The 20,148-nt window shown below is 37.6% G+C and overlaps 1 protein-coding gene across 2 annotated transcripts in view; it reads right to left on the minus strand.

Moving 5' to 3' along the window:
- The window catches only part of Lnpep (leucyl and cystinyl aminopeptidase), an 80,810-nt gene that overhangs the window by 27,828 nt on the left and 32,834 nt on the right, over positions 1 to 20,148 (minus strand). For both annotated transcript variants that reach the window (XM_029532793.1, XM_021221203.2), the window contains exons 2-8: positions 14,507 to 15,347; positions 11,264 to 11,402; positions 9,749 to 9,880; positions 7,394 to 7,514; positions 6,646 to 6,800; positions 4,219 to 4,332; positions 2,391 to 2,522 (exon numbers count right to left, since the gene is read on the minus strand). In XM_029532793.1, coding sequence (XP_029388653.1) covers positions 2,391 to 2,522; positions 4,219 to 4,332; positions 6,646 to 6,800; positions 7,394 to 7,514; positions 9,749 to 9,880; positions 11,264 to 11,402; positions 14,507 to 15,347 — 1,634 coding nt within the window. The remainder of the gene's footprint in view (positions 1 to 2,390; positions 2,523 to 4,218; positions 4,333 to 6,645; positions 6,801 to 7,393; positions 7,515 to 9,748; positions 9,881 to 11,263; positions 11,403 to 14,506; positions 15,348 to 20,148) is intronic.

Consider the following 20,148-nt stretch of genomic DNA (forward strand, 5'->3'; position numbering starts at 1 on the left):
CATCCATCCATCCATCCATCCATCCATCCATCTACCTTTGACTCTTTAACTTCACACCTCCTCTGTTATCACATTAGTTCTTGCTTCTCACTTGTAGTAAAACTCTTCAGAGTCATCAGCATTTGCTCTCTTCCCATGTTCTTCTGATAATCATTATCTACCAGCAATGTCATAACCAAGGTCCCTGGTGAATTTCCTGGTGCCAGATCAATCTCAGTTCTCTAACTCACCTTATCAATAATGCACCAATAGCAGTTAATATGATTAATGATCCTCTCCTGTTTGAAAGTCTTTATGCACACAGCCTTGGGATAGTGTTCCTGATTTATCTTATCTTTCCAACGACTAAAGTTTAGTGTCCTGCTATTTAAATCCTTGGGGCTGTCTTTTCTCTACCTAAATTTGCTTTCTAGTTGTTCTCTACTGGCTTTAACCCCCTGATTTATATATACTTAGATTTGGATACTCCACAGAAACATTGTCTAGTTTGTCTCCTGAAGAACCTGCAGAGTTTAGTGATTGGTACACGGTATTTTCAAAACTGGCTAATGGATGAACCGTCACAAAGTACCCTGCATCAGTGCCTTGGTGATTATGAAGAACAAATGGAATATATCTGCTAAACACACTTCCCCAGCCATTTGTTTTTTCTTGCACAAAATAATGGAATTATTCTGTGTTCTGTTTTTCTCAGTGATGTGGGATATTCATCAAATTTCCAACTGTAAAATAAGTAGTTACCATATTGTCAGGGGTTAAGTATTTTACTGAAATCTTATAATCAGAAAACATCAATTCTGGCTTTAGGTGGTTGATTGGTGTCAGAACTCTGTTATATCATGTCTTGAAATAGCAAATTTGTTTACCCTCTATATAGCAACAGAAACACATTTTGTATTTTTCCTTACTGACTATTCAAGTATGGGCTTTAAAAATCACCAAATAAGTTGGGCATGGTGGCACAAGCCTTTAATCCCAGCACTCGGGAGGCAGAGGCAGGCAGATTTCTGAGTTCGAGGCCAGCCTGGTCTACAGAGTGAGTTCCAGGACAGTCAGGGCTTGAAAAAAAAAAAAAAACACAACACAACAAATAACTGGAATATAGTAGTTTCCTTATCCAGAGGGGATAATTTCCAAGACCCCTAGTAGATCACATAGCACAAAACTTTACATATGCAATGTTTTCCCCTATAATACAGTTCAATAAATGAATTAAGTATATATAATATTAATAATTCATAAGATAATTATAAACAATATACTATAATAAGTCATGTAAATGTAGTTTATTTCAAAATATTTTACTACAGTGCAAGACAGGCCTATGATTTTCTTTCTTTATAAAGTTAAGAACTTTGACTTAGTCACTTAAAGGAACCACTTCATACCTTTGCTTTGGCATCTACATAACTCTTGTACATTAGGAATCATTAATAAATAAAAGATAATTGATCACAAGCCCTAATTGAGCCAGTTAATCTGGGAATTGAGATGGTATTTAGTGATAAATTGGTAAGCTGCATATACAACATGGTTACCCTGGAAAACTGGCTTATGCCCGTGCAGGAGAGGATGAGCTTTCGTATTACTCAGGATGACATGTACTTTAAAATTTACAGACTGCTTATTTCTGGACTTTTCCTTTTAGTATTTTTCCTAGGATGGCTAATAATAGTTTACTGAAGCCAGAAAGAAAAATTGCAGATAAGAAAAAATTAGTGTGAACGTGTATTCAAATTAAACTCCTAATTTCTTGTTAAAAGTATTATTATTTACTTCGTCAGGCTTTAATCTGGACAACATTTCTGCCTCCTCCTCTTTCTGTTTTACTCTGTCACTAAGTCCTTCAAGTACAAAACTTTATAAACTGAATCCAATTTAAATTTTCTAAATATGAAGTTTAATCAAGTCATCCTTATGTTAAAAAACATCATTGATTTCTTATGGCACTCAGGACCTGCTGTAGCTGGGCTCATGCTTCCTTTCTCTAGCCCTGGTTCCATCTCTGAATAAGCCCCAGCCATCAGCCCTCCTGGTTCTTCTCTTTAAAGTCCATCTGTGCCCTACCCTGTTCCCTGTGCTCTTTGGATTCTCTCTTCAACATCCATACATTTTTTTGTACTATTTCAGCACACACAGCCTCTCTTGCTCATTCACATGTATTTATGATCTGCTTCACTGCCTGAATACTAGTCACAATGACTAAAAGGGAAACAGAAACACAAATGTTAAGTCCAAACAGATTTACATGTTTAAAATTTAAACAGTTAAAACTTCAATAGGATACCAAGGCAACACTTGTTCGGTCTTTAATGTGAATCACGCTGTTTGTTGACCTACAAACTAAGTTTGAATTCAGTAAAAGCACATTTCTCTGTGCACAGTGATACCTTAAAGTAGGAAAGAGAATCAAACATTTCTTCTATTTGTTCTGAAGACTGAACAGATGATGATATTGGATGAGACGAATTCAAGGAATCTTTCCTCATGGTTTTAAATCGAGCATCTAAGAAATCTTCATACTAGCAAAAAATAAAGCAGTAGGAAGTCATGACCAATATAAAGGCACTTATAGCATTTATTCGAGTTAAACAAATTGCTACAGAATGAAAAACACCTGGGCTCACTAAACTGCAGCATATAAACAAATGAAAGTAAATTGTATGCATTTCCTTATGCTTAAAAGGGCACTGAGAACTGAGGGATGTGAGAATCAGCATTTCTGAACAAAGAGCCTAACTGTAAAATCGAGAACCTCTGACAAAATTCAAAATCTGAATATCCAAGATAAATATTTAACAAAGGTTATAAGTATATTTTTAAAATAGAAATTGAAACTTAGGGCAGAAATGTGGCCCTTACCTTGATTTTTCTATTAAAGCGATATATAATTCTTAGAGGTTACTTAAAAGAAAATCCAACTCGTATTCTGAAAGCACTGCGAGCTCAGCCAAGAGTGTCCCTAGAACGTACATTAGAATTTAAAGTGTTCCGAGCACCCCCAAGTGGTGAGGCTCTGTATTTCATTGTTTAATTAAGTAGCACACATGATTTAACCTACCTATCCTACCTATTTAGTATCTCAACTAAAAATTACTTGCAGCCGGAATCAAGCCCTATATACAGAAAGGTCAAACTGAAACTCTCAAGGGTACTTTTTATAAGTACCTAAAAAATGTATATAGGAGTCTAAGAGCAAGTCACAGAATTCTAGGGTTGAAGACATTACTATGTGGGAGACTGTCCTATAGTTTGAGAAGCACATGTTTTGTGCTTCCCTTCAGCTATCCAATAATACTTGAATTATTTCAGCAATATCTGTGAAATTATGGCTACTGTGTCTGAAAACCCTTGAGTATAGGAGTATCCCCAGACTCTAAAGGCGCACTCACAGCACAGCATCTCTCTATAACAGAACGGCAGTCAATCTTTGAAACAAATACGTGCTTTGTATGCAGCAATAGCAATTTATTTATTTGGTTGGTTTTAAAAAAGATTTTATGTATATGAGTACACTGTTGCTGTCTTTAGAGGCATCACAAGAGGGCATCAGATCCCATTACAGATGGTTGTGAGCCATGTGCTTAGAATTGATATCAGGACCTCTGGAAGAGCAGCTAGTGCTCTTAACTGCTTAGTCCTTGTTTCTTTATTTAAGCAACTTATGTTATTTAAGAATTGTTAAAAGAATGTACTCAGTGACAATATAAAAAGCAGTATGAAGTCAGTCTTCATTTCATTTCTTTTTATATAAGTATTTAAGTTATTTTCCAATTTTATCTACATTCCTTCAAACAAAAGGACCATATCTTATAAAATAAAATGTAATAGTTAAAATAATCATCCTAGGGGGCTGGCTAGATGGCTCAGCGGGTAAGAGCACCCAACTGCTCTTCCAAAGGTGCAGAGTTCAAATCCCAGCAACCACATGGTGGCTCACAACCATCCTTAACGAGATCTGACTCCCTCTTCTGGGGTGTCTGACACCCAGTGTACTTACATATAATAAATAAATAAAATCATCCTAAAATAAAAAATAATCATTTTAATGTTTAATGAAATACTTCAATATGCAAGAGTGGGTTTCATTGTGAAGTCTCCAGCATTACTGACTTTAACTTTTTTTTCATTATCTCAAATGTGTAGAAAATATATGGTAAATACTAACTTATAATGTGGCTATTCCCTCCTCATAGGACAAAGAAACACAGTACTTACACTGTTGAGCTCTTTGAATATTTTTTCCACAGAGAAATACTCCATGAAAGTGGCAAAGCCTTCATTTAGCCACAGGTCATTCCACCACTGCATTGTAACCAGATTACCAAACCACTGTAAGAGAGACAAACTCGTAACCAGCAGGACATGGATATTCTCAGGAATTTCTCAACTGAATGTACTATCAGGCTAATTGAAGATAATAAAATTAAAATATCTTAAAACAATCTATACCCAGAATAATTTAAGTCTTATAAAAGTTATACAAACTATCCCAAAAAAGAAAGGATTTTGAAAATTGTATAAACTGATTTTAGAAGTAAAATAAAAAGTTCAACATTTTACCTAAACTGAATGGGGAAAAAAAAGGGCAGGAAAGACTATATTTACTTATTAAAATATGTATGTATTTTTAATATATGCTATATATATTATGTTATATAGGTAACGATTTTTTTTCTTTGAGACAGGGTTTCTCTGTATAGCCCTGGCTGTCCTGGAACTCACTCTGTAGACAAGGCTGGCCTCAAACTCAGAAATCCGCCTGCCTCTGCTCCCCAAGTGCTGGGATTAAAGGTGTGCGCCACCACTGCCCGGCAGTAATGAAAATTTTAAGCTGCTTCATTAAAGTGAAACTCCTTAGATAATGAAATTATCTGATCTAATATCAATTTTGTAAGATTATTTTCATATATATATATATATATATATATATATATATATATATATATATAAAATCATCTATGATAAGTAAAGATTTTCCTGTGGTCAGAGGGTCTGGATTTCATGCTTTTCTTCCATTACCTGAGGTTCAAAACACATGATTCTGACCAAAATTTAAGTAACATTCTTATAGAAACCTGGCATGTATGTGTGCATGCATATACACACACACACACACGAAGTCAGAGAAATCTTTCAATGGTTTCTTATATATGGTAGTAAGAAGAAGGAAAAAGGTAAGAGGCCTTCCTAAATAACATATGTTCAAAATACTTTTGGGTATGAAGGGATGGCTTAGCCATTAGCCCTTGCACTTCAATCCTAAGGACCCAGTTTTGGACCTCAGCACCCATGTAAGAAGCCACCATGTAATTATCTAAAAACTGTCTGCAATCCCAGTTTTACAGACATATAAACATGCAAATCATTGGGGTCTGTTGGCTCCCAACCTCTCTAAGATATGAATCCTAGGTTTAGAAAGAGACCCTACCTCAGGACAGGTGGAGAGTGCTGGAAGAAGACTCCTGATGCACTGTCACAGACAGAAACACACACACGGACACACATGCACACATGCACGCACACACGTGCATGCATGCATGCACCCACATTTGCAATAAAAAGTGGTCATGGGGTATGCAAATTTGTCAATGTGGTATGGGGCTTATTTCACCACAGTAGCAAAAATTAACATTATTAATAAAACAAAAAATTACATTTGAGAGTTGCAATCACTTATTTTTCAAAGATAGTATCTTGAAAAACTGTTTAACAGGAAGATAAGTTATAAGCCCTAAACAGAAGATAAAATAAAAAAACATATTCTTTAGAGTTAGAAGAAATCTCACAAAAGACCACTTTTCTTTCAGCTCATGTATAGCAGTAAGTATATGCTTGATATATCAGTTTGCCAAGAAGTTCTTCCAAGGGTCACAGCCATCTATAGATGATGTCTGAGTCAAAGTTAACTGGCCACAGCACTTTCAAGTCTTTCTTCACATACTGCTTCTTTACAGCTTCCAAACCCACTGAAAAGCATCTCATATCGAGGGCTCAACAGAGATAATGAGTTGGAAATGGGAATGTTCACGAACATTTTTTTTCCTTTTTCCATCTTATAAAAAGAATTCCTTCACTCTACACTAGGGAAAGCTCCTTCTTCCACATTAATAGAAAACCAAGTTGTAGCAGGAAAAAAGAAAAAGAAAATTGGTCCTGACAACTGTGATTCAAGAATCGTTAGTAGAAAGCTGGATATGATAGCCCACACCTATGAAATGGTACTCAAGAGTTGAGTTGAGATAGGAGAAATTTAGCTACACAGTAAGAAGTTTCTGCTTAATAAGGGAGATTGGTGTAACTGAGGGAAAACACAAAGTCCTGGGCTTGGTCCCAGCACTGGGATAATAAAAAAGATAATCTGAATATACAGTTATTCGAGGCTTAATGGTATCACAGCTGTGTGAGTTTGAACAAAACATTTCGTAGAGTTAAGTCAAAATTTGTCTACCTGTAAAATGGGATTATCACCCACCATAGGGCGTTTATGAGATGAGACAATGGACATGAAATGTCTTAAAGGTGAAATCCTTCCCTTTGTCATTTTATATAATAGCAATACTAAAACCACAAAATAGCTTACTAACATACAGGTATTTACTAAAACTCTAGGGAGTGAGATATAATGGTACTTGTTGGTGATACCTGATGTGCCAGTTCGTGAGCAATGATTTTAGTGACCAGTTTTCTATCTGCTACTGAAGAAGTTGCATTGTCATACAGAAGAGTCTCTTCTCGGAATGTAAGCAGGCCCCAGTTTTCCATTGCTCCTGCTTCAAAGTCAGGAATGGCCACCAAATCTGGACATGTCAAGACAGAAGAGATCAACTTCTCATCTAGAGAACTCCCTAAGTCAAGACTCTCTGCCCAGTAAAAGGTCTTTCATGATCCTTAACATGCCGAGTCTTCCTTTCCCTAGGTCTAAATGTACCTGAGTATCAGCTGAGGAAGACCTAATCAGCAATTCCACTGTCCCCTAACAAGGACAAAGCCAGCCCGTTTCCTTTACAATGAATCAGATTAGAGTGAACACAGCCAAGCCCAGTCAGAGCCCCATTTTGTTCTTCAGAACCAGTGTCACACCAAACAAACTTAACTCTTCTCCTCCCAGGATGGACTTTTATCATCTGAATCAGTTAGAATTTATCCAACTCCATATGGAGCCTTAAGCAAATTTCTACAACCCCATAAACTTAAGTTATCTAAGTAATTTTAAGTCTAAGTTCAGATGTATAGATTGTAAATAATCGTTTACAAATAAAAATTTTATAGCATTAAAAATTTCTTGGTTTTCTTTTAAAAATATTTGTTTTTAAATTTTTAAAAAATTGTTTATGAAACAAATCTTTGTTATAAATTGCAATGAAAATCAAAGGAACTATTTAATTCTTACCCAATTTCTTAAGTGGGTACTGAATTTCAAAGTAATTTTGATAAAACTCAAGGAGCTTTATAGTTGTGTCCAAGGCATGGTGAACTTGACCAATTTTTTCTGGTACAGCGTACACAGAAACCTGAAGAGAAACATAATTCATGGTGTAAAGGCAGGTAAGATTAAAAGGACATGCTACTCAGCTGAGCACTGTTAGGACCAGCAAACAAGTCATTTATACCCATACTTACACAAAATCATTACTTAGTGTTTTAATTTTTTTAAAGCTTTCCCCAATATCTCAAATAAACTATTATAGCACACCTCAGAGCAAATTATAAGCCCTGACCCTAATGTAATGATACATTCTTACACTCTTATAACCGACAAGTGCTCTTACTTATGAATTGTGAAGATGGGTTATATGCAGCACAAAACAACGGTGTTAATCCTTTTGGTGCCTATTATTGTGCCTGTCATCCAGTAGGCACTAAATATATACTCATAAATAAATATTAACTTCACTTGTTGGCTTGCTTTGATGGATCATGTAATAAAAAACAATCATATCATGAGACACCCTCACTATGATTCAGGTCTCACCTTGCTCATTCACTTCAGACTACACACTCAGAAGGAAATCATAGAATTACAGAGATTACTTAAATACCTATGTTTTCTCTATTTGGAAGATAAGTGCACAGTTTAAGTAATATGATATGATTATAAAAGAAACTGAAATTTGACCAAGGGACACAATTATTCTCAATTCTGGCATACAATTAGGAAAAAGGGTTTTGAAAGTTTTCCTCTCTAATTTTTTCTTTTCCTTAAAGAACATGTGCTTTTAGCTTCTTATTACATATTTATCATCTGCTCATTATATTTATTCTAAAAAATAATAAAACAGTGGAATATAAACAAAGAGAACAATGTGACTCAGCGTAAGTCTTTTGCCATTTTGTGGTCTCAGAGATGTAAACTACAGCCCCACACATATGAGGGCAGCACTCCACCACAGAGCTATTTCCCCAGGCCTCTTTTTACTTTTTAGTTGGCCACAGGGTCTCATTAAGTTCTCCAGGCTCAGTCTTGAACTCATTTTGTAGCACAGGAATGTCTTGAACCTGTGATCCTCTTGCCTCAGCATCCTAAGTAGGTGGGGTTACAGGTCTTCACTACCATGCATACCAGGGGAGAAATGCCTTAAACAATATTTTGGGTTGGGTAAGAGACCATCAATTACTACTGTATGGGGATTTGGGGTGCAGCTCTGCGGTACAGGAGGTGGTTTGCAGGTTTAAGACTGTAGGTTGAAACAATTTAAAAAATAAAGAAAGGAGGAAAAGAAAAACAAAACAAATACTATCCTAGTAACAGTCAAATGAAAGCCCATTGGCAACTAGGCCATGGCAGTTATAGTCTAAATGCTTTCTTGTCATCTAGTCCAAGAACCTTTTAAGAGACTTTATAACTACAGTTATGAGGGTCCCTGGTTACTTATGGCAAATATGACTGAAGATCAGAGGATTTAGTAGGTTTAACTGGTTTGTGCCTTTAAGTAATAAAAACAAATACGAGCCAACAAAAGCAGGCCCAAACCTTATCACCTGCAATAAAAAGCAGTAATAGAGCCTGTAGGATCTAAAGGACACACTGGCCTTCCAAAACAGGTTAACTAAACACATTATTGAAAGCATAGTTCCTTGCATAAAGAAAGTCTTGAGTTTCTTCCTAATGACTGATTAGATGCATCAGCAGGAAATGAAATCAAATGTGGAAAGTGTACCAGGATGCTTGAGAGACACTTGGGATATGTCCTGGCTAGTTTTATGTCAATTTGACACAATCTAGAGTTAACAAAAAGGAGGGAACCACTATTGAGAAAATGCTACCATAAGATTCAGCTGTAAGGCATTTTCTTAATTTGTGATTAATGGAGGAGGGCCCAGCCCATGGTGAGTGGTGCTATTCCTGAGCTGGTGGTCTTAGGTTCTATAAGAAAGCATATTGAGCAAAGTCAGAAGCAAACCAGTAAGCAGCACCCCTCCATGACTTCTGCATCAGCTCCTGTTTCCTGCCCTGTTTGAGTTCCTGTCCTGGCTTCCTTCAGGCTACTGACCATTATATTCTACAGTACAGTTCTAGAGATGTCAGTATAATATGTTATCTTACTATAATTCTCACAGAATAGGAAACTTGAAAACTACTAACTTTCAGATATCAAATTCGAAGAGTAGTATATATGAGTTAAGTGAGAGCGGTATTTCTGGTGTAAAATGTTGGAATCTGATCTAAAAGCTTGTATTCATAAGGCAACCACCAAGAACCACCCTTTTATCCACCAGCTTTCAGACCATCAGAACAAGGACATACCAGAGTTCCATTTACATCCTGACTCAGGTTCCTCATCTCCCCTACAATGAAAGCAACCAGGTATGTGCTCATTTTCACACTTTCAGAAAACTCATCTTCAATAAGTCCTTCTTCTGCAGGGACCGATGACTTCTATAGTGGGGGGGGGGGAAGGAAGATGGGAAGATGACAGTTCTGTAATTAAAGGAATCAATGACAAATACACTAAGAAACTAAAAATTCATGTTAGTAATAAATAGATATTTTAATCTTTCAACACAAATTTCTAGATAATGGTTTCAGTTTCTTCTCTTGATCAAGAGGACACAGAGTATAATGAGAACCTCAACATGACTCTCAATATATTTGTTACCTGTAGCAATTGTTCTATCTTCCAATTGTAGCAAAATTCAAATCCTTCCCCATTCCCTACCTCTATAACCTGAGGATCACTGACTTCAAGAGGGAACTGTAGCTAAAACATTCCCTGACATGATCTAGTGCTCCATGGAGTACCCCCAGGAAAAGTTAGTGGAATAAAAAGCATTCAGTCACTAGAGAACTCTGTCACAGACTAAAGGTGAAGAAATGCCAGGAACTCTCAAAATTTCCCAACCATGAATCAGGTTTTGCTTTAGGTTACTGTGAAGTAGGTGCCCACCTCTTTTTTTTTTTTTTTAAAGATTTATTTATTTATTATATGTAAGTACACTGTAGCTGTCTTCAGACACTCCAGAAGAGGGCGTCAGATCTTGTTACGGATGGTTATGAGCCACCATGTGGTTGCTGGGATTTGAACTCAGGACCTTCGGAAGAGCAGTCGGGTGCTCTTACCCACTGAGCCATCTCACCAGCCCGGTGTCCACCTCTTTAAGAGACAGATTAAGGTGATGAGTTGACTATGACAATGAAAGCTCATGCTATCTGATGTCTATGGGGGTAGATGGTAGATGGTATTGCCTGCCGTGCCTGTGGCTACTTCTCACTTCTAGCCATACAGGTCCTAGAAAGTACCATATCGGCTGCACAAAGCCATTCGGGCAGACATAAAAAGAACCAAGTTCTGTTGAGCATAAAGCTCCTCTACTTGGTGTTACCCATACTACCTCCCATGCAACTAACAAGAAAAAGTCTCCTGTTCTTGTCCATTTCCACATGACAACAATCCAAAGTTTCATTAGCCAAAACACTAAGAATGATAACAATTCCAGTCTCAATAATGCTTACAAAAGCAAATTCATTATGTCTCAAGTAATTTACTGGGCTTATACTAGTTCATAGTTAGTATTTGTGCTACTGTAGAGCAGGAAGACACTTCACACTTCTTACCCATGCATTCTAAGCCCTGCAGGGTCTTTTCCTTTCTCAGCTATTCCTCAGACTGACAAAGTACTTTTCTTTCCATTTGTATTTAACTATTTCAGAAAGAATATATACACGTATGTTTCTAAATATCCCTACCAATAGTAAAGAGGAATCCAACTGTTCTCAGAGATAAGAGATCTATCCAAATATTGCACCTTCACGTCCCAATACCTTAGGCATATTTGATAACGCAGTATGGTGCTCATTCCTTGTGATCTTGATGATAAATGTGGCCTTAAATGCTGGTTCATCAAAACAAGGAAAAGCAGATCTTGCTGCCAGAGGTTCAAACTGAGTTGCTGCAAAGTACCTAAAAATAAATGCAAATTCAGTCCAATAGTTAGAGTGCCTACTTGACAGGGCATCCTACCAAGTACTAGAACTATGAACAAAAAATTACATTACAATTCCAGCCTCTAAAAGACCTACTACTAACTAAGGGGGTGGGGGTGGGGGTGGGGGAGCAGAGGCCTAGAGGGGGCAGAATCTTCTTGCAGGCTTCAAACTGTATTTCTAACAGTGGAAGCACATTAGGGGGATCAAATGGTGTGAAACAAATTCTTCTGCAGTTGAAGACACTGTAAAGAAACTAGTACTCAGCCTGAATGGGTCCTTGAATATCAAGCACACTTGATAAAGCACAGAATTGAAGCGTAGACTTGAGAAAGACGGCAGCATAAGGAAAGAAGGCAATACACATCTACAAGCTGGAGCAGCTGCTAAGTGCAGTGGGATTCACAAACGTAGGGGCTTGAGTTTCTGACAAAAGTCCAGAGGCAGGATTGTCATTAGCAGCTACTAAACAGCCAGGTTTGCAACACTGAATCTCAAATCTACAATATGCACTTTCATGAAAATAGAAAAACCAGTTGTTCTTTAATAGTATTCTGCTTTCCTTTTTCCTCTTTTAAGAGATGAACAGAAGTGGTCCTGCATGTGAAAAATCACAAGGAGCAGCAGGGGCTAATGGTAGATTTTCACTCAGGAGAAAGTGATCTCCACTTGAAGACTCCACAAGCAGAGTAACAGGGCGAGCGAGAGCTCTCTCTTATGCCAGCTTCTATGCCATTCACAGGCACTGTGGTCATAGCAGCCTCTGTGCTAGACTCCACATTTAGAAGATAAGCAGAAAAGAGAGATTTGAATTTGGGGTCTGCATTTATTAACTCCATGACTCTGTCAAGTTTTAACCTATATCTCAGTTTTATATGTTACATATTATGGCTGAGACAGGTTTCCCTGAACCAAGCTTAGGGTTTTGTCAGAATCCAGGAAAACTTTACAATAAAACCAACAAAACCACCTAGGTATATTACCTAGGTTGTTCTGCATCGATGCTTAATACTACTACTAGGTAACTACAACTCTCTACACATATAAAGTCATTATGTCTTTCCTGATAAGCATAGGCCCAGTAAAAGCAGAGTGAACTTCATCTGATTACCATGCTATTTCTAAAGTTCATTCCTTTTATTCACCCACTGCCAACATTTTCACCTAGTAAACAGAATAGGATAAAGTCTAAGTATATCCCTACTACTCACATTAGAGAGGCCTATTTGCGGACAAAAATATATCATAACATTCTTCTCTTTGTTTAAGACTGAATCTTAAATAGCCCAAATTGGCCTCATACTCACCAGGTACAGACACACACACACACACACACTCCTTGACCTCCTTGATCCTCCTGCCTCTACCTCCCAAGTGCTAGGACTGCAACTGCATTCCATCATGCCTGGCTATAGATCCTAATATTCTAAGTCAAAACCAACAAGAAAACTTTAAGTTATTGTTCAAGCAATATAACAACTATCACACGCAAGTCTATGAGAAGGCTACATTTTGAAGACAATTACAATGTCTTCTCTATTGTGAAACTTGATACCTATTCTTTCTTTGTGACTATGTTTGCTTTCAGAAACACTTGTTAAGCATGTATATCCTCAAGTCAGGACAGGAATTAGCTGGGAGGTGAGTAAGAGAATCTTAAGCACTGGCAAAAACAATGTGCAAAAGAAACCAAGTATGAGCTGGGGAAGTGGTTCAATACAATGCTCCCTGTCAGCCCCGGCAGACTATTATTACTTTATAATAGTAATTTATAAGTACTTTCATCCTTGGCTATTATGAATATATTAGCATTTCTTAGTGAGTTTGACAGGGTAGAAGATTAAAGAAACATAAGATGTTCTGATCAGTTTCTAGTATTCCAGTTCCCAATAAATACTGGCTACTGTTATGCTTACTTGTAGGAATAGAGAGTTCAACATGATAGGAGAATAAGGGCTGTGAGAGAAAACAAAGGCCAGATAATGAAGATCATCAAAATGTTAGGAATAAGAACGGTGAAATGTTTGTACATCGAAGGCGACCATGAGCACCTCTACTAGCGGAAACAAGTGCAAAGATAAAAATAGGCATAGATTACGTTGGCAGCAGTGTGGAAAGTGGGTAAAGTTTCCTGACCATGAGCAGTGTCTCTTCAAAGCATTTACAGACAACAAGAGCATTGGTTACCACCAGTGGTAAGCGTAGCTGCCTTTCAAGCAAGAAGAAATGCATCCCCCTAATTACTCTATCAATTTAAATATTTATTCTAATTATAGTGGGGTCAATATAAGTTTCCAGAAAAATAAAGCAAAATTGAAAAAAAAACATACAACATTGCTTAGGATTAATAGTTTTCAGACACCCTGAAGGTAAGAATGATCTAAACTTGTATGTACTCTCAAGATAGACAATCATGTGGGTACTTCACTTTAAGAGGCAAGTAAATGAACTTATGTTCTGTTCATTCTAAACTTTCAGTTTAAGATACTATTTTAATTTCTCTATTTTTTAGTTTTAAGGACCCACATTTTTCTAACATAACTCAACCCAGCTCATGCCTAGAATTTACACGTCTATACTAAAAAATCAGTGAATTCTACTGCACAGTATTAATTTTTCCCACTAGGTAGCACTAGGTCCAAAGATTTCGGGGAAATAATCAGATTAGACGAGATAACTCTGGGGCTTCTCTTAGAGTTCTGCTTGAAATTTTAGAGATTCCACACTCAAACTGACATTTTAAAAAGTGAACCAGTAAAGATTAAGGACATTAAGAAGGATATACATAGGCATATTTCATTCTCTCTTTCTACAACTCACTAAGCACCTCCTTAGTCCTGCCTGCAAGTAGATTAGCCCATTCCCCTCACTCCTTACAGCTTCATGGAAGAATGGCAATATTCATCTCATAAAGCATGAAAAGCCCAAAAGAAGTATATCCTCCCATATTACCATTCTACTTTACATATAACTTCCTAAATTGGAAACCTCTGATTTAAAATATCTACGGTGTGGACTTTGCATTGCAAGAGTTACATGCAGAAGAGCACAGAACAAGAACCATTTCAGAGTTTTACATACTTTTTCTCATTACTTTTATCTGTGTAGGTGATGCCATAAAACCCATAATAAGAGTTAGATATATTTGCTGAATACTCTATCTTCAGGGTATAATTGTGTCCTGTCAGAAGAGGTTCAGGGGCAACAACGGCGATTTGTTCATGATATGGATATTCCAGAATTTCAACTTGTTTTTCTTGACTTGAAACTGCTGACATAAATGTCACTCTTGAAATATTATGTCCTGTGCTATGGAGAATGATATTCCGTGTGTCTTGAAGAGCCTGAAGTGAAATTGTCACAGAACCCCTGAATGTCATTGAGGTTAGGTTTGGATGTAGGCTAAGTTCATAGCATTGAGGAATAATGGCAGTGGGAAGCCTAATTTGAGCCCATGGGAACACTTTCCCATTTGTAGCAACTGGCTGAATGAGTTCCGCTGACTGGTTTGTTTTGTGGCAGCCTTCTTTGGTAAAGGTACATCTAGGCAGTAGATAAATCACCATGATTACAGAGACCGCAACCACAATGACAAAAACACAGATCACTAAAGTCCTGGCAGAGGGTACTGAACAAGTCCCATCTGGACTCTGCCTGTAGCCTGCCGCACTGTTCCGAAGGCCTGAGCTTCTGTTCATGAAGGACATGCCCAGCAGCTTTGCAGATGACTCATAATCTTCTTCATCCTCATCCATCTCATGCTCACCAAGACCGCGCACCAGGAGCCTCGAACCTCGGGGCTCATATTCAACTTCATCAGGTTCCAAAGGATGTAAACAAGGTTCTTTGGCTAAATCTACCACATCTGGTTCTTCTTCAAACATGCTGTTTTCAATCATATTCCTTGGAAGCTGAAGTCGATCTACAAAATTAAGAAATAAAGATAAGACAGAAGTAGGGGAGAGCTCATAATAAAATGTTTCTTGAAAACACCAAATTTAGTGTATTTTTAATCACTTGAGGATTTTTTTTTAAACACTAAGATTTATTTCCATTTTAATGCTATTTGAATTAAATAAAGGTTTTTATGGTATTCTTGGATTATTCATTATAAACCCAAGTATATATTTAATAAAGCACACTACAATTGTGAACCAAAACCAACAACAACAAAATAAAAAACTATTAAGAGGGTATAAAGCTAATTCTTTTCCTAGTTCTAATTCTATCACTGATTTCTCACTCTTGGTGGTCACTGAGTGCATAAAAATATATCCAGTGGTGGAAAAGGTTGACGACTGTACCTCTACTGAAGCTTACTGAGCTGTATAAAGGCTTGAGGCCTGGATTATTTTGGTATGCAAAATATATTTGACTTGAATTTGTCTTCTTTTAATAATGAAAGTCTATTAATTTTTTTAAACAGCTGTGATTTCATAGTACTTTCCTTAATACAGTCCTACCCAACATTCTGGGTCCCTGGCTTGACTTTAGAAGATATTACTTTGGCCATCTCTAACTGTGTCTGTCCCTAAACAGCTTGGAGTAAGTGGGGCCAAAAGGAAAGGACGACATTCAATGTCTTACTTCTGGGTCTGGACACCTATAATTCTTGGCTAAATACTGCAAAGGCAGGTTGTGAGTCTCTTTCCTGTGTCCCATTCTTCCTCAGGCAAATCACAAACTGGTCTGCCTGCTTCTAGGCTTAAAAGGCAGCTCCTCAAGAGAATGGGTTATTCGTTAGGTAGGATGGTGGGTAGGACTGTATTAAGGAAACCACTATGAAATCACACTGTTTTTTAAAAAAAAATATAGTATACATACAAGAGAAGGATGTTTCTGGCCCGTAGCAAAATAAAAGCAGAAAATAACTTATGAAATTTTGGTAAGCAAGAAACAGTAACACAGACAAAAAACTTAAAAAACAGGTCAACTACAGTTCAAACACCTGCTTTTTCACCCTCCTGTAGCATTCACAAGAACAACAGTTTCCATATTTAAAAACAGAACAAACACCATGAGTGTCAGCATATCTTAAGGCAGGGAAGTACTGAGGGCTTTCTAAGCTATACCCCCCCACACACACACACTTGTCAAGAATCACTGAAGAAAGGTCTGAAGAAGCAAAGGGATAAATAATACTACATATCTATCAATAACTCAGAATTAGGACATTCAATATTTTATATTAAAAATCATACCTTTTAAGGGATTTCAAGAACAAATTGAAATCATCTTTAATTTGTTCTCACAAGGTACTTTACAGTTAATTCTAATCTTCACAAAAGTTCTATAAAGTGGCAAAATTAAATTTAAGGCATGAAAAAAACAAACATAAATGGATTAATTTAATTTTAAAGTTATACAGGTATTTAATTGTATATTTTAACCCAGATCTAAAACAATTTATTCAAATTTTAATCTTCTCATTAAGGTAATGAATCTTCTGACTCATGTTAATTTAATGAAAGGTAGGAGCTTTTAACAATTTGGTATCTGGTAATAAAATTAAAAATATTATTTCATCATCAGTAGCACAAAACTGATATTACTTAATATACAGGAAAACATAGTACTCAATAAAGAATAAACAGTGGTAACTCATAACTCACAAAATAAATACACACTGCTCATATTAGAGTAAAGTTTACAACTGCAATTCAAAGTGCAGAATGAAGACCACAGTAGCCGTATTACATCACATCTTCTTACAAAAGCAGATTCCTTCCCTTCTAGGCAGGAATTTCAGGAGATTACTCAGTGATCTGCATGCATGTCAGAAGCTTTGATGGAGTCCTACAGGCACCAACCACACTATCCCTAGATGTGCTCAGACCATAGCACACTATTTTACCCTGAGAACAAGTCAGGTCAAATCTCTCTCCGACAGGCCTTTCTTTACTTAGTTCCTCTGCCTGGATGTCATGATTTCCTCTTCCTTCATTCAGTCTGGTACACATCTGTTATTGTGTAACTAAACTCACTAGAACACTAGTCAAGAAAACTCATTTCCTTTAAAGAGTTAACTGTCATTCGTACTTTTGTGCACTTCTGATTTTGAGAGAAAAGAAACTGGAGTAAGATGGCCAACCATTTTCTACTTCTCCATTATGAAATTGGTAAAAATTATGCTACCGTGAAGCACCTAAAGAAATTAGGACATTCAATACTCAACTTCCTTAGTCATCAGGAAAATGCCAATCAAAACGACCCTGAGATTCTACCTTACACCAATCAGAACACCTAAGTCCAAAAACTTAGCAGATTCTGGTGAAGATGTGGAGAAAGAGGGACACTCCTCTATTGTTGGTGGGATTGCAAACTGATACAACCACTCTGGAAATCAATCTGGTGGTTCCTCAGAAAACTGGAAATAGCTCTACCTGAAGACTCAGCTATACCACTCCTGGGCATATACCCAAAAGATGCCCATATAACATATAACAAGGATACATGTTCCACTATGTTTATAGCAGCCATATTTATAATAGCCAGAAGCTGGAAAGAACCCAGATGTCCCTCAACAGATGAATGGATACAGTAAATGTGGTACATTTACACAATGGAGTACTACTCAGCTATGGATGGGAGAAGGGAAGTGGAGGGGAAAAAAGAGGAGGGGAGCAGGACCAGGTATGGGAAGAGACAGAAGTCCAGAGGGCCAGGAGAACTAATAAAAAAAAGTAGCAGGGTGTGTGTGTGTGTGTGTATGAGGGGAGGACGGTGAACTTGGGGAACCACTAGAAAAAATCCCAGCCTCCAGGGATGAGAGAGGCTTCCATGACCCAATGAGGATGATATAAACCAAAATACCCAACAGCAGAGAGATAGAACCTGAAGAGACCACCTCCAGTAGATAGGCACGACCCTCAGTGGAGGGATGGGGCCACCCACCCATCTCAAAATTTTTAATCCAGAATTGTTCCTGTCTAAAGGAAAGGAAGGGACAAAAATGAAGCAGAGACTGAAGGAAAAACCAACCAGAGACCATTCTACCGTAAGCTCCATCTCATTTGCACACAGCAAACACTGACATTATTGCTGATGCCAAGTTGTGCTTGCAGACAAGAGTCTGGTATGGCCATCCTCTGAGCGCCTCTGCCAGCATCTGACTAAGACATATGCAGATACTGACAGCTAAGCATTGGACTGAGCCCCGGGACACCAATGGAAGAGTTAGGGGAAGGACAGAAGGACGTTGGAACTCCAGGAAGAACAATTATCAATTAACAGTACCCCTCAGAGCTCCCAGGAACTAAACCATCAACCAAAGAGTATACACGGGCAGGTCCATGGCTCTAGCTATATATGTACCAGAGGACTACCTTATGTGCCATCAGTGGGAAGGGAGGCGCTTGGTCCTGTCGAGGCTTGGTACCCTAAAGAAGGGGGATACTAAAGGGGTGACATGGGTGTGGGTATGTAGGTAGGAGAGCACTGTCTTAGAGACAAAGGGGAGGGGGATGCAGTAGGCGGTTTGTGGAGGGGAGACTAGGAAAGGGGGTAATATTTGAAATGTAAACAAATAGAATGATTAATAAATTAAAAAATAAAAATAAAAAGATTTATTTGAATAAAACTTCTACTCATTTATAGGTGTGGATTAAGCAAGTAGCCATCTGCCCATTCCCTGTCAATGGTATGTGTAGAGAACAGTAGTTACAATATCTTGGGTTTGTGTTTTAGAATTTAATTTTCTAAGCTTCCAATAGTGTTCCCATTGCCTTGTGATGGTTGGTTTCAATGGATATTTGGGGGTTGTATTAATTACTGCTCTAATGTTGTGATAAATGTCAAGAACAAAATCAATTTGAAGAAATGGTTTGGGTTTTTTTGGCTTAGGATCCAGAGGGTTGAATCTACTTTAGCTGGTAATTATGATATGCCTACAGAAAAAGGAAGAGAAAGAGAAAGGGAGCAGGAAGTGGGATGAGACTATAAACTCAAAGCATACCACAGTGATAGACTTCCTCCAGCAAGGTTCAATCTCATAAAGATCCACAACCACCCAAAGAGCACCACCATACGGGGACTGAATGTTCAAATAGGTAAGCCCATGGGTGTCTCTTCTTACTCATACCACCAAAGGGGTCATTTCATTAATGCAATCTCACACCGAACTATTATTCAAAATTGTTTGTAAGCCCTAAATAAATTCTTAACCTTTTCTGATGTGTTTACGGGCCTATGAGAGGTGAAATTATGCTCCTTAAGCATCTTGCTCACCCTATGCTAGATGCAATCATGAGCTCTAGTCAGCATGTTTTATTCAGTAAAAGTTTCTCATTGGGTAATATTAGCACTTAATATTAGGGCATTCCCACTCATCTACTAGGATCCATCAGAACGTTTTGAGTCTGAGTGTTGTCTTAAGGTTTCTATTGCTGTGATAAAATACCACATTTAAAGGAACTTGGGAAGGAAGGTGTTTATCTTACAACTCTGAGGTCACACTCCATCACTGAGAGAAGTCAGAGCAGAAACCTGAAAGCAGAGGCAATGGAAGAGTGCTGCTCACTGGCTCCGTCTTCCTAGCTTGTTCAGTTATTTGTTTGTTTTGTTTTTGTTTTTTCCTTATAAATCCCAGAACCACCTGCCCAGGGTAGCACTAGCCACAATGGGCCCTCTCACATCAATCATCAATCAAGAAAACACCCTGCTGCAGCCTTGCCTACAGCCCAAGCCTATGGAGGCATTTTTTTTTTTTTTTTGATTAAGATTCT

Source organism: Mus pahari, chromosome 21 (genome assembly GCF_900095145.1).
Source record: "Mus pahari chromosome 21, PAHARI_EIJ_v1.1, whole genome shotgun sequence".
Taxonomy (NCBI): Eukaryota; Metazoa; Chordata; class Mammalia; order Rodentia; family Muridae; genus Mus; species Mus pahari.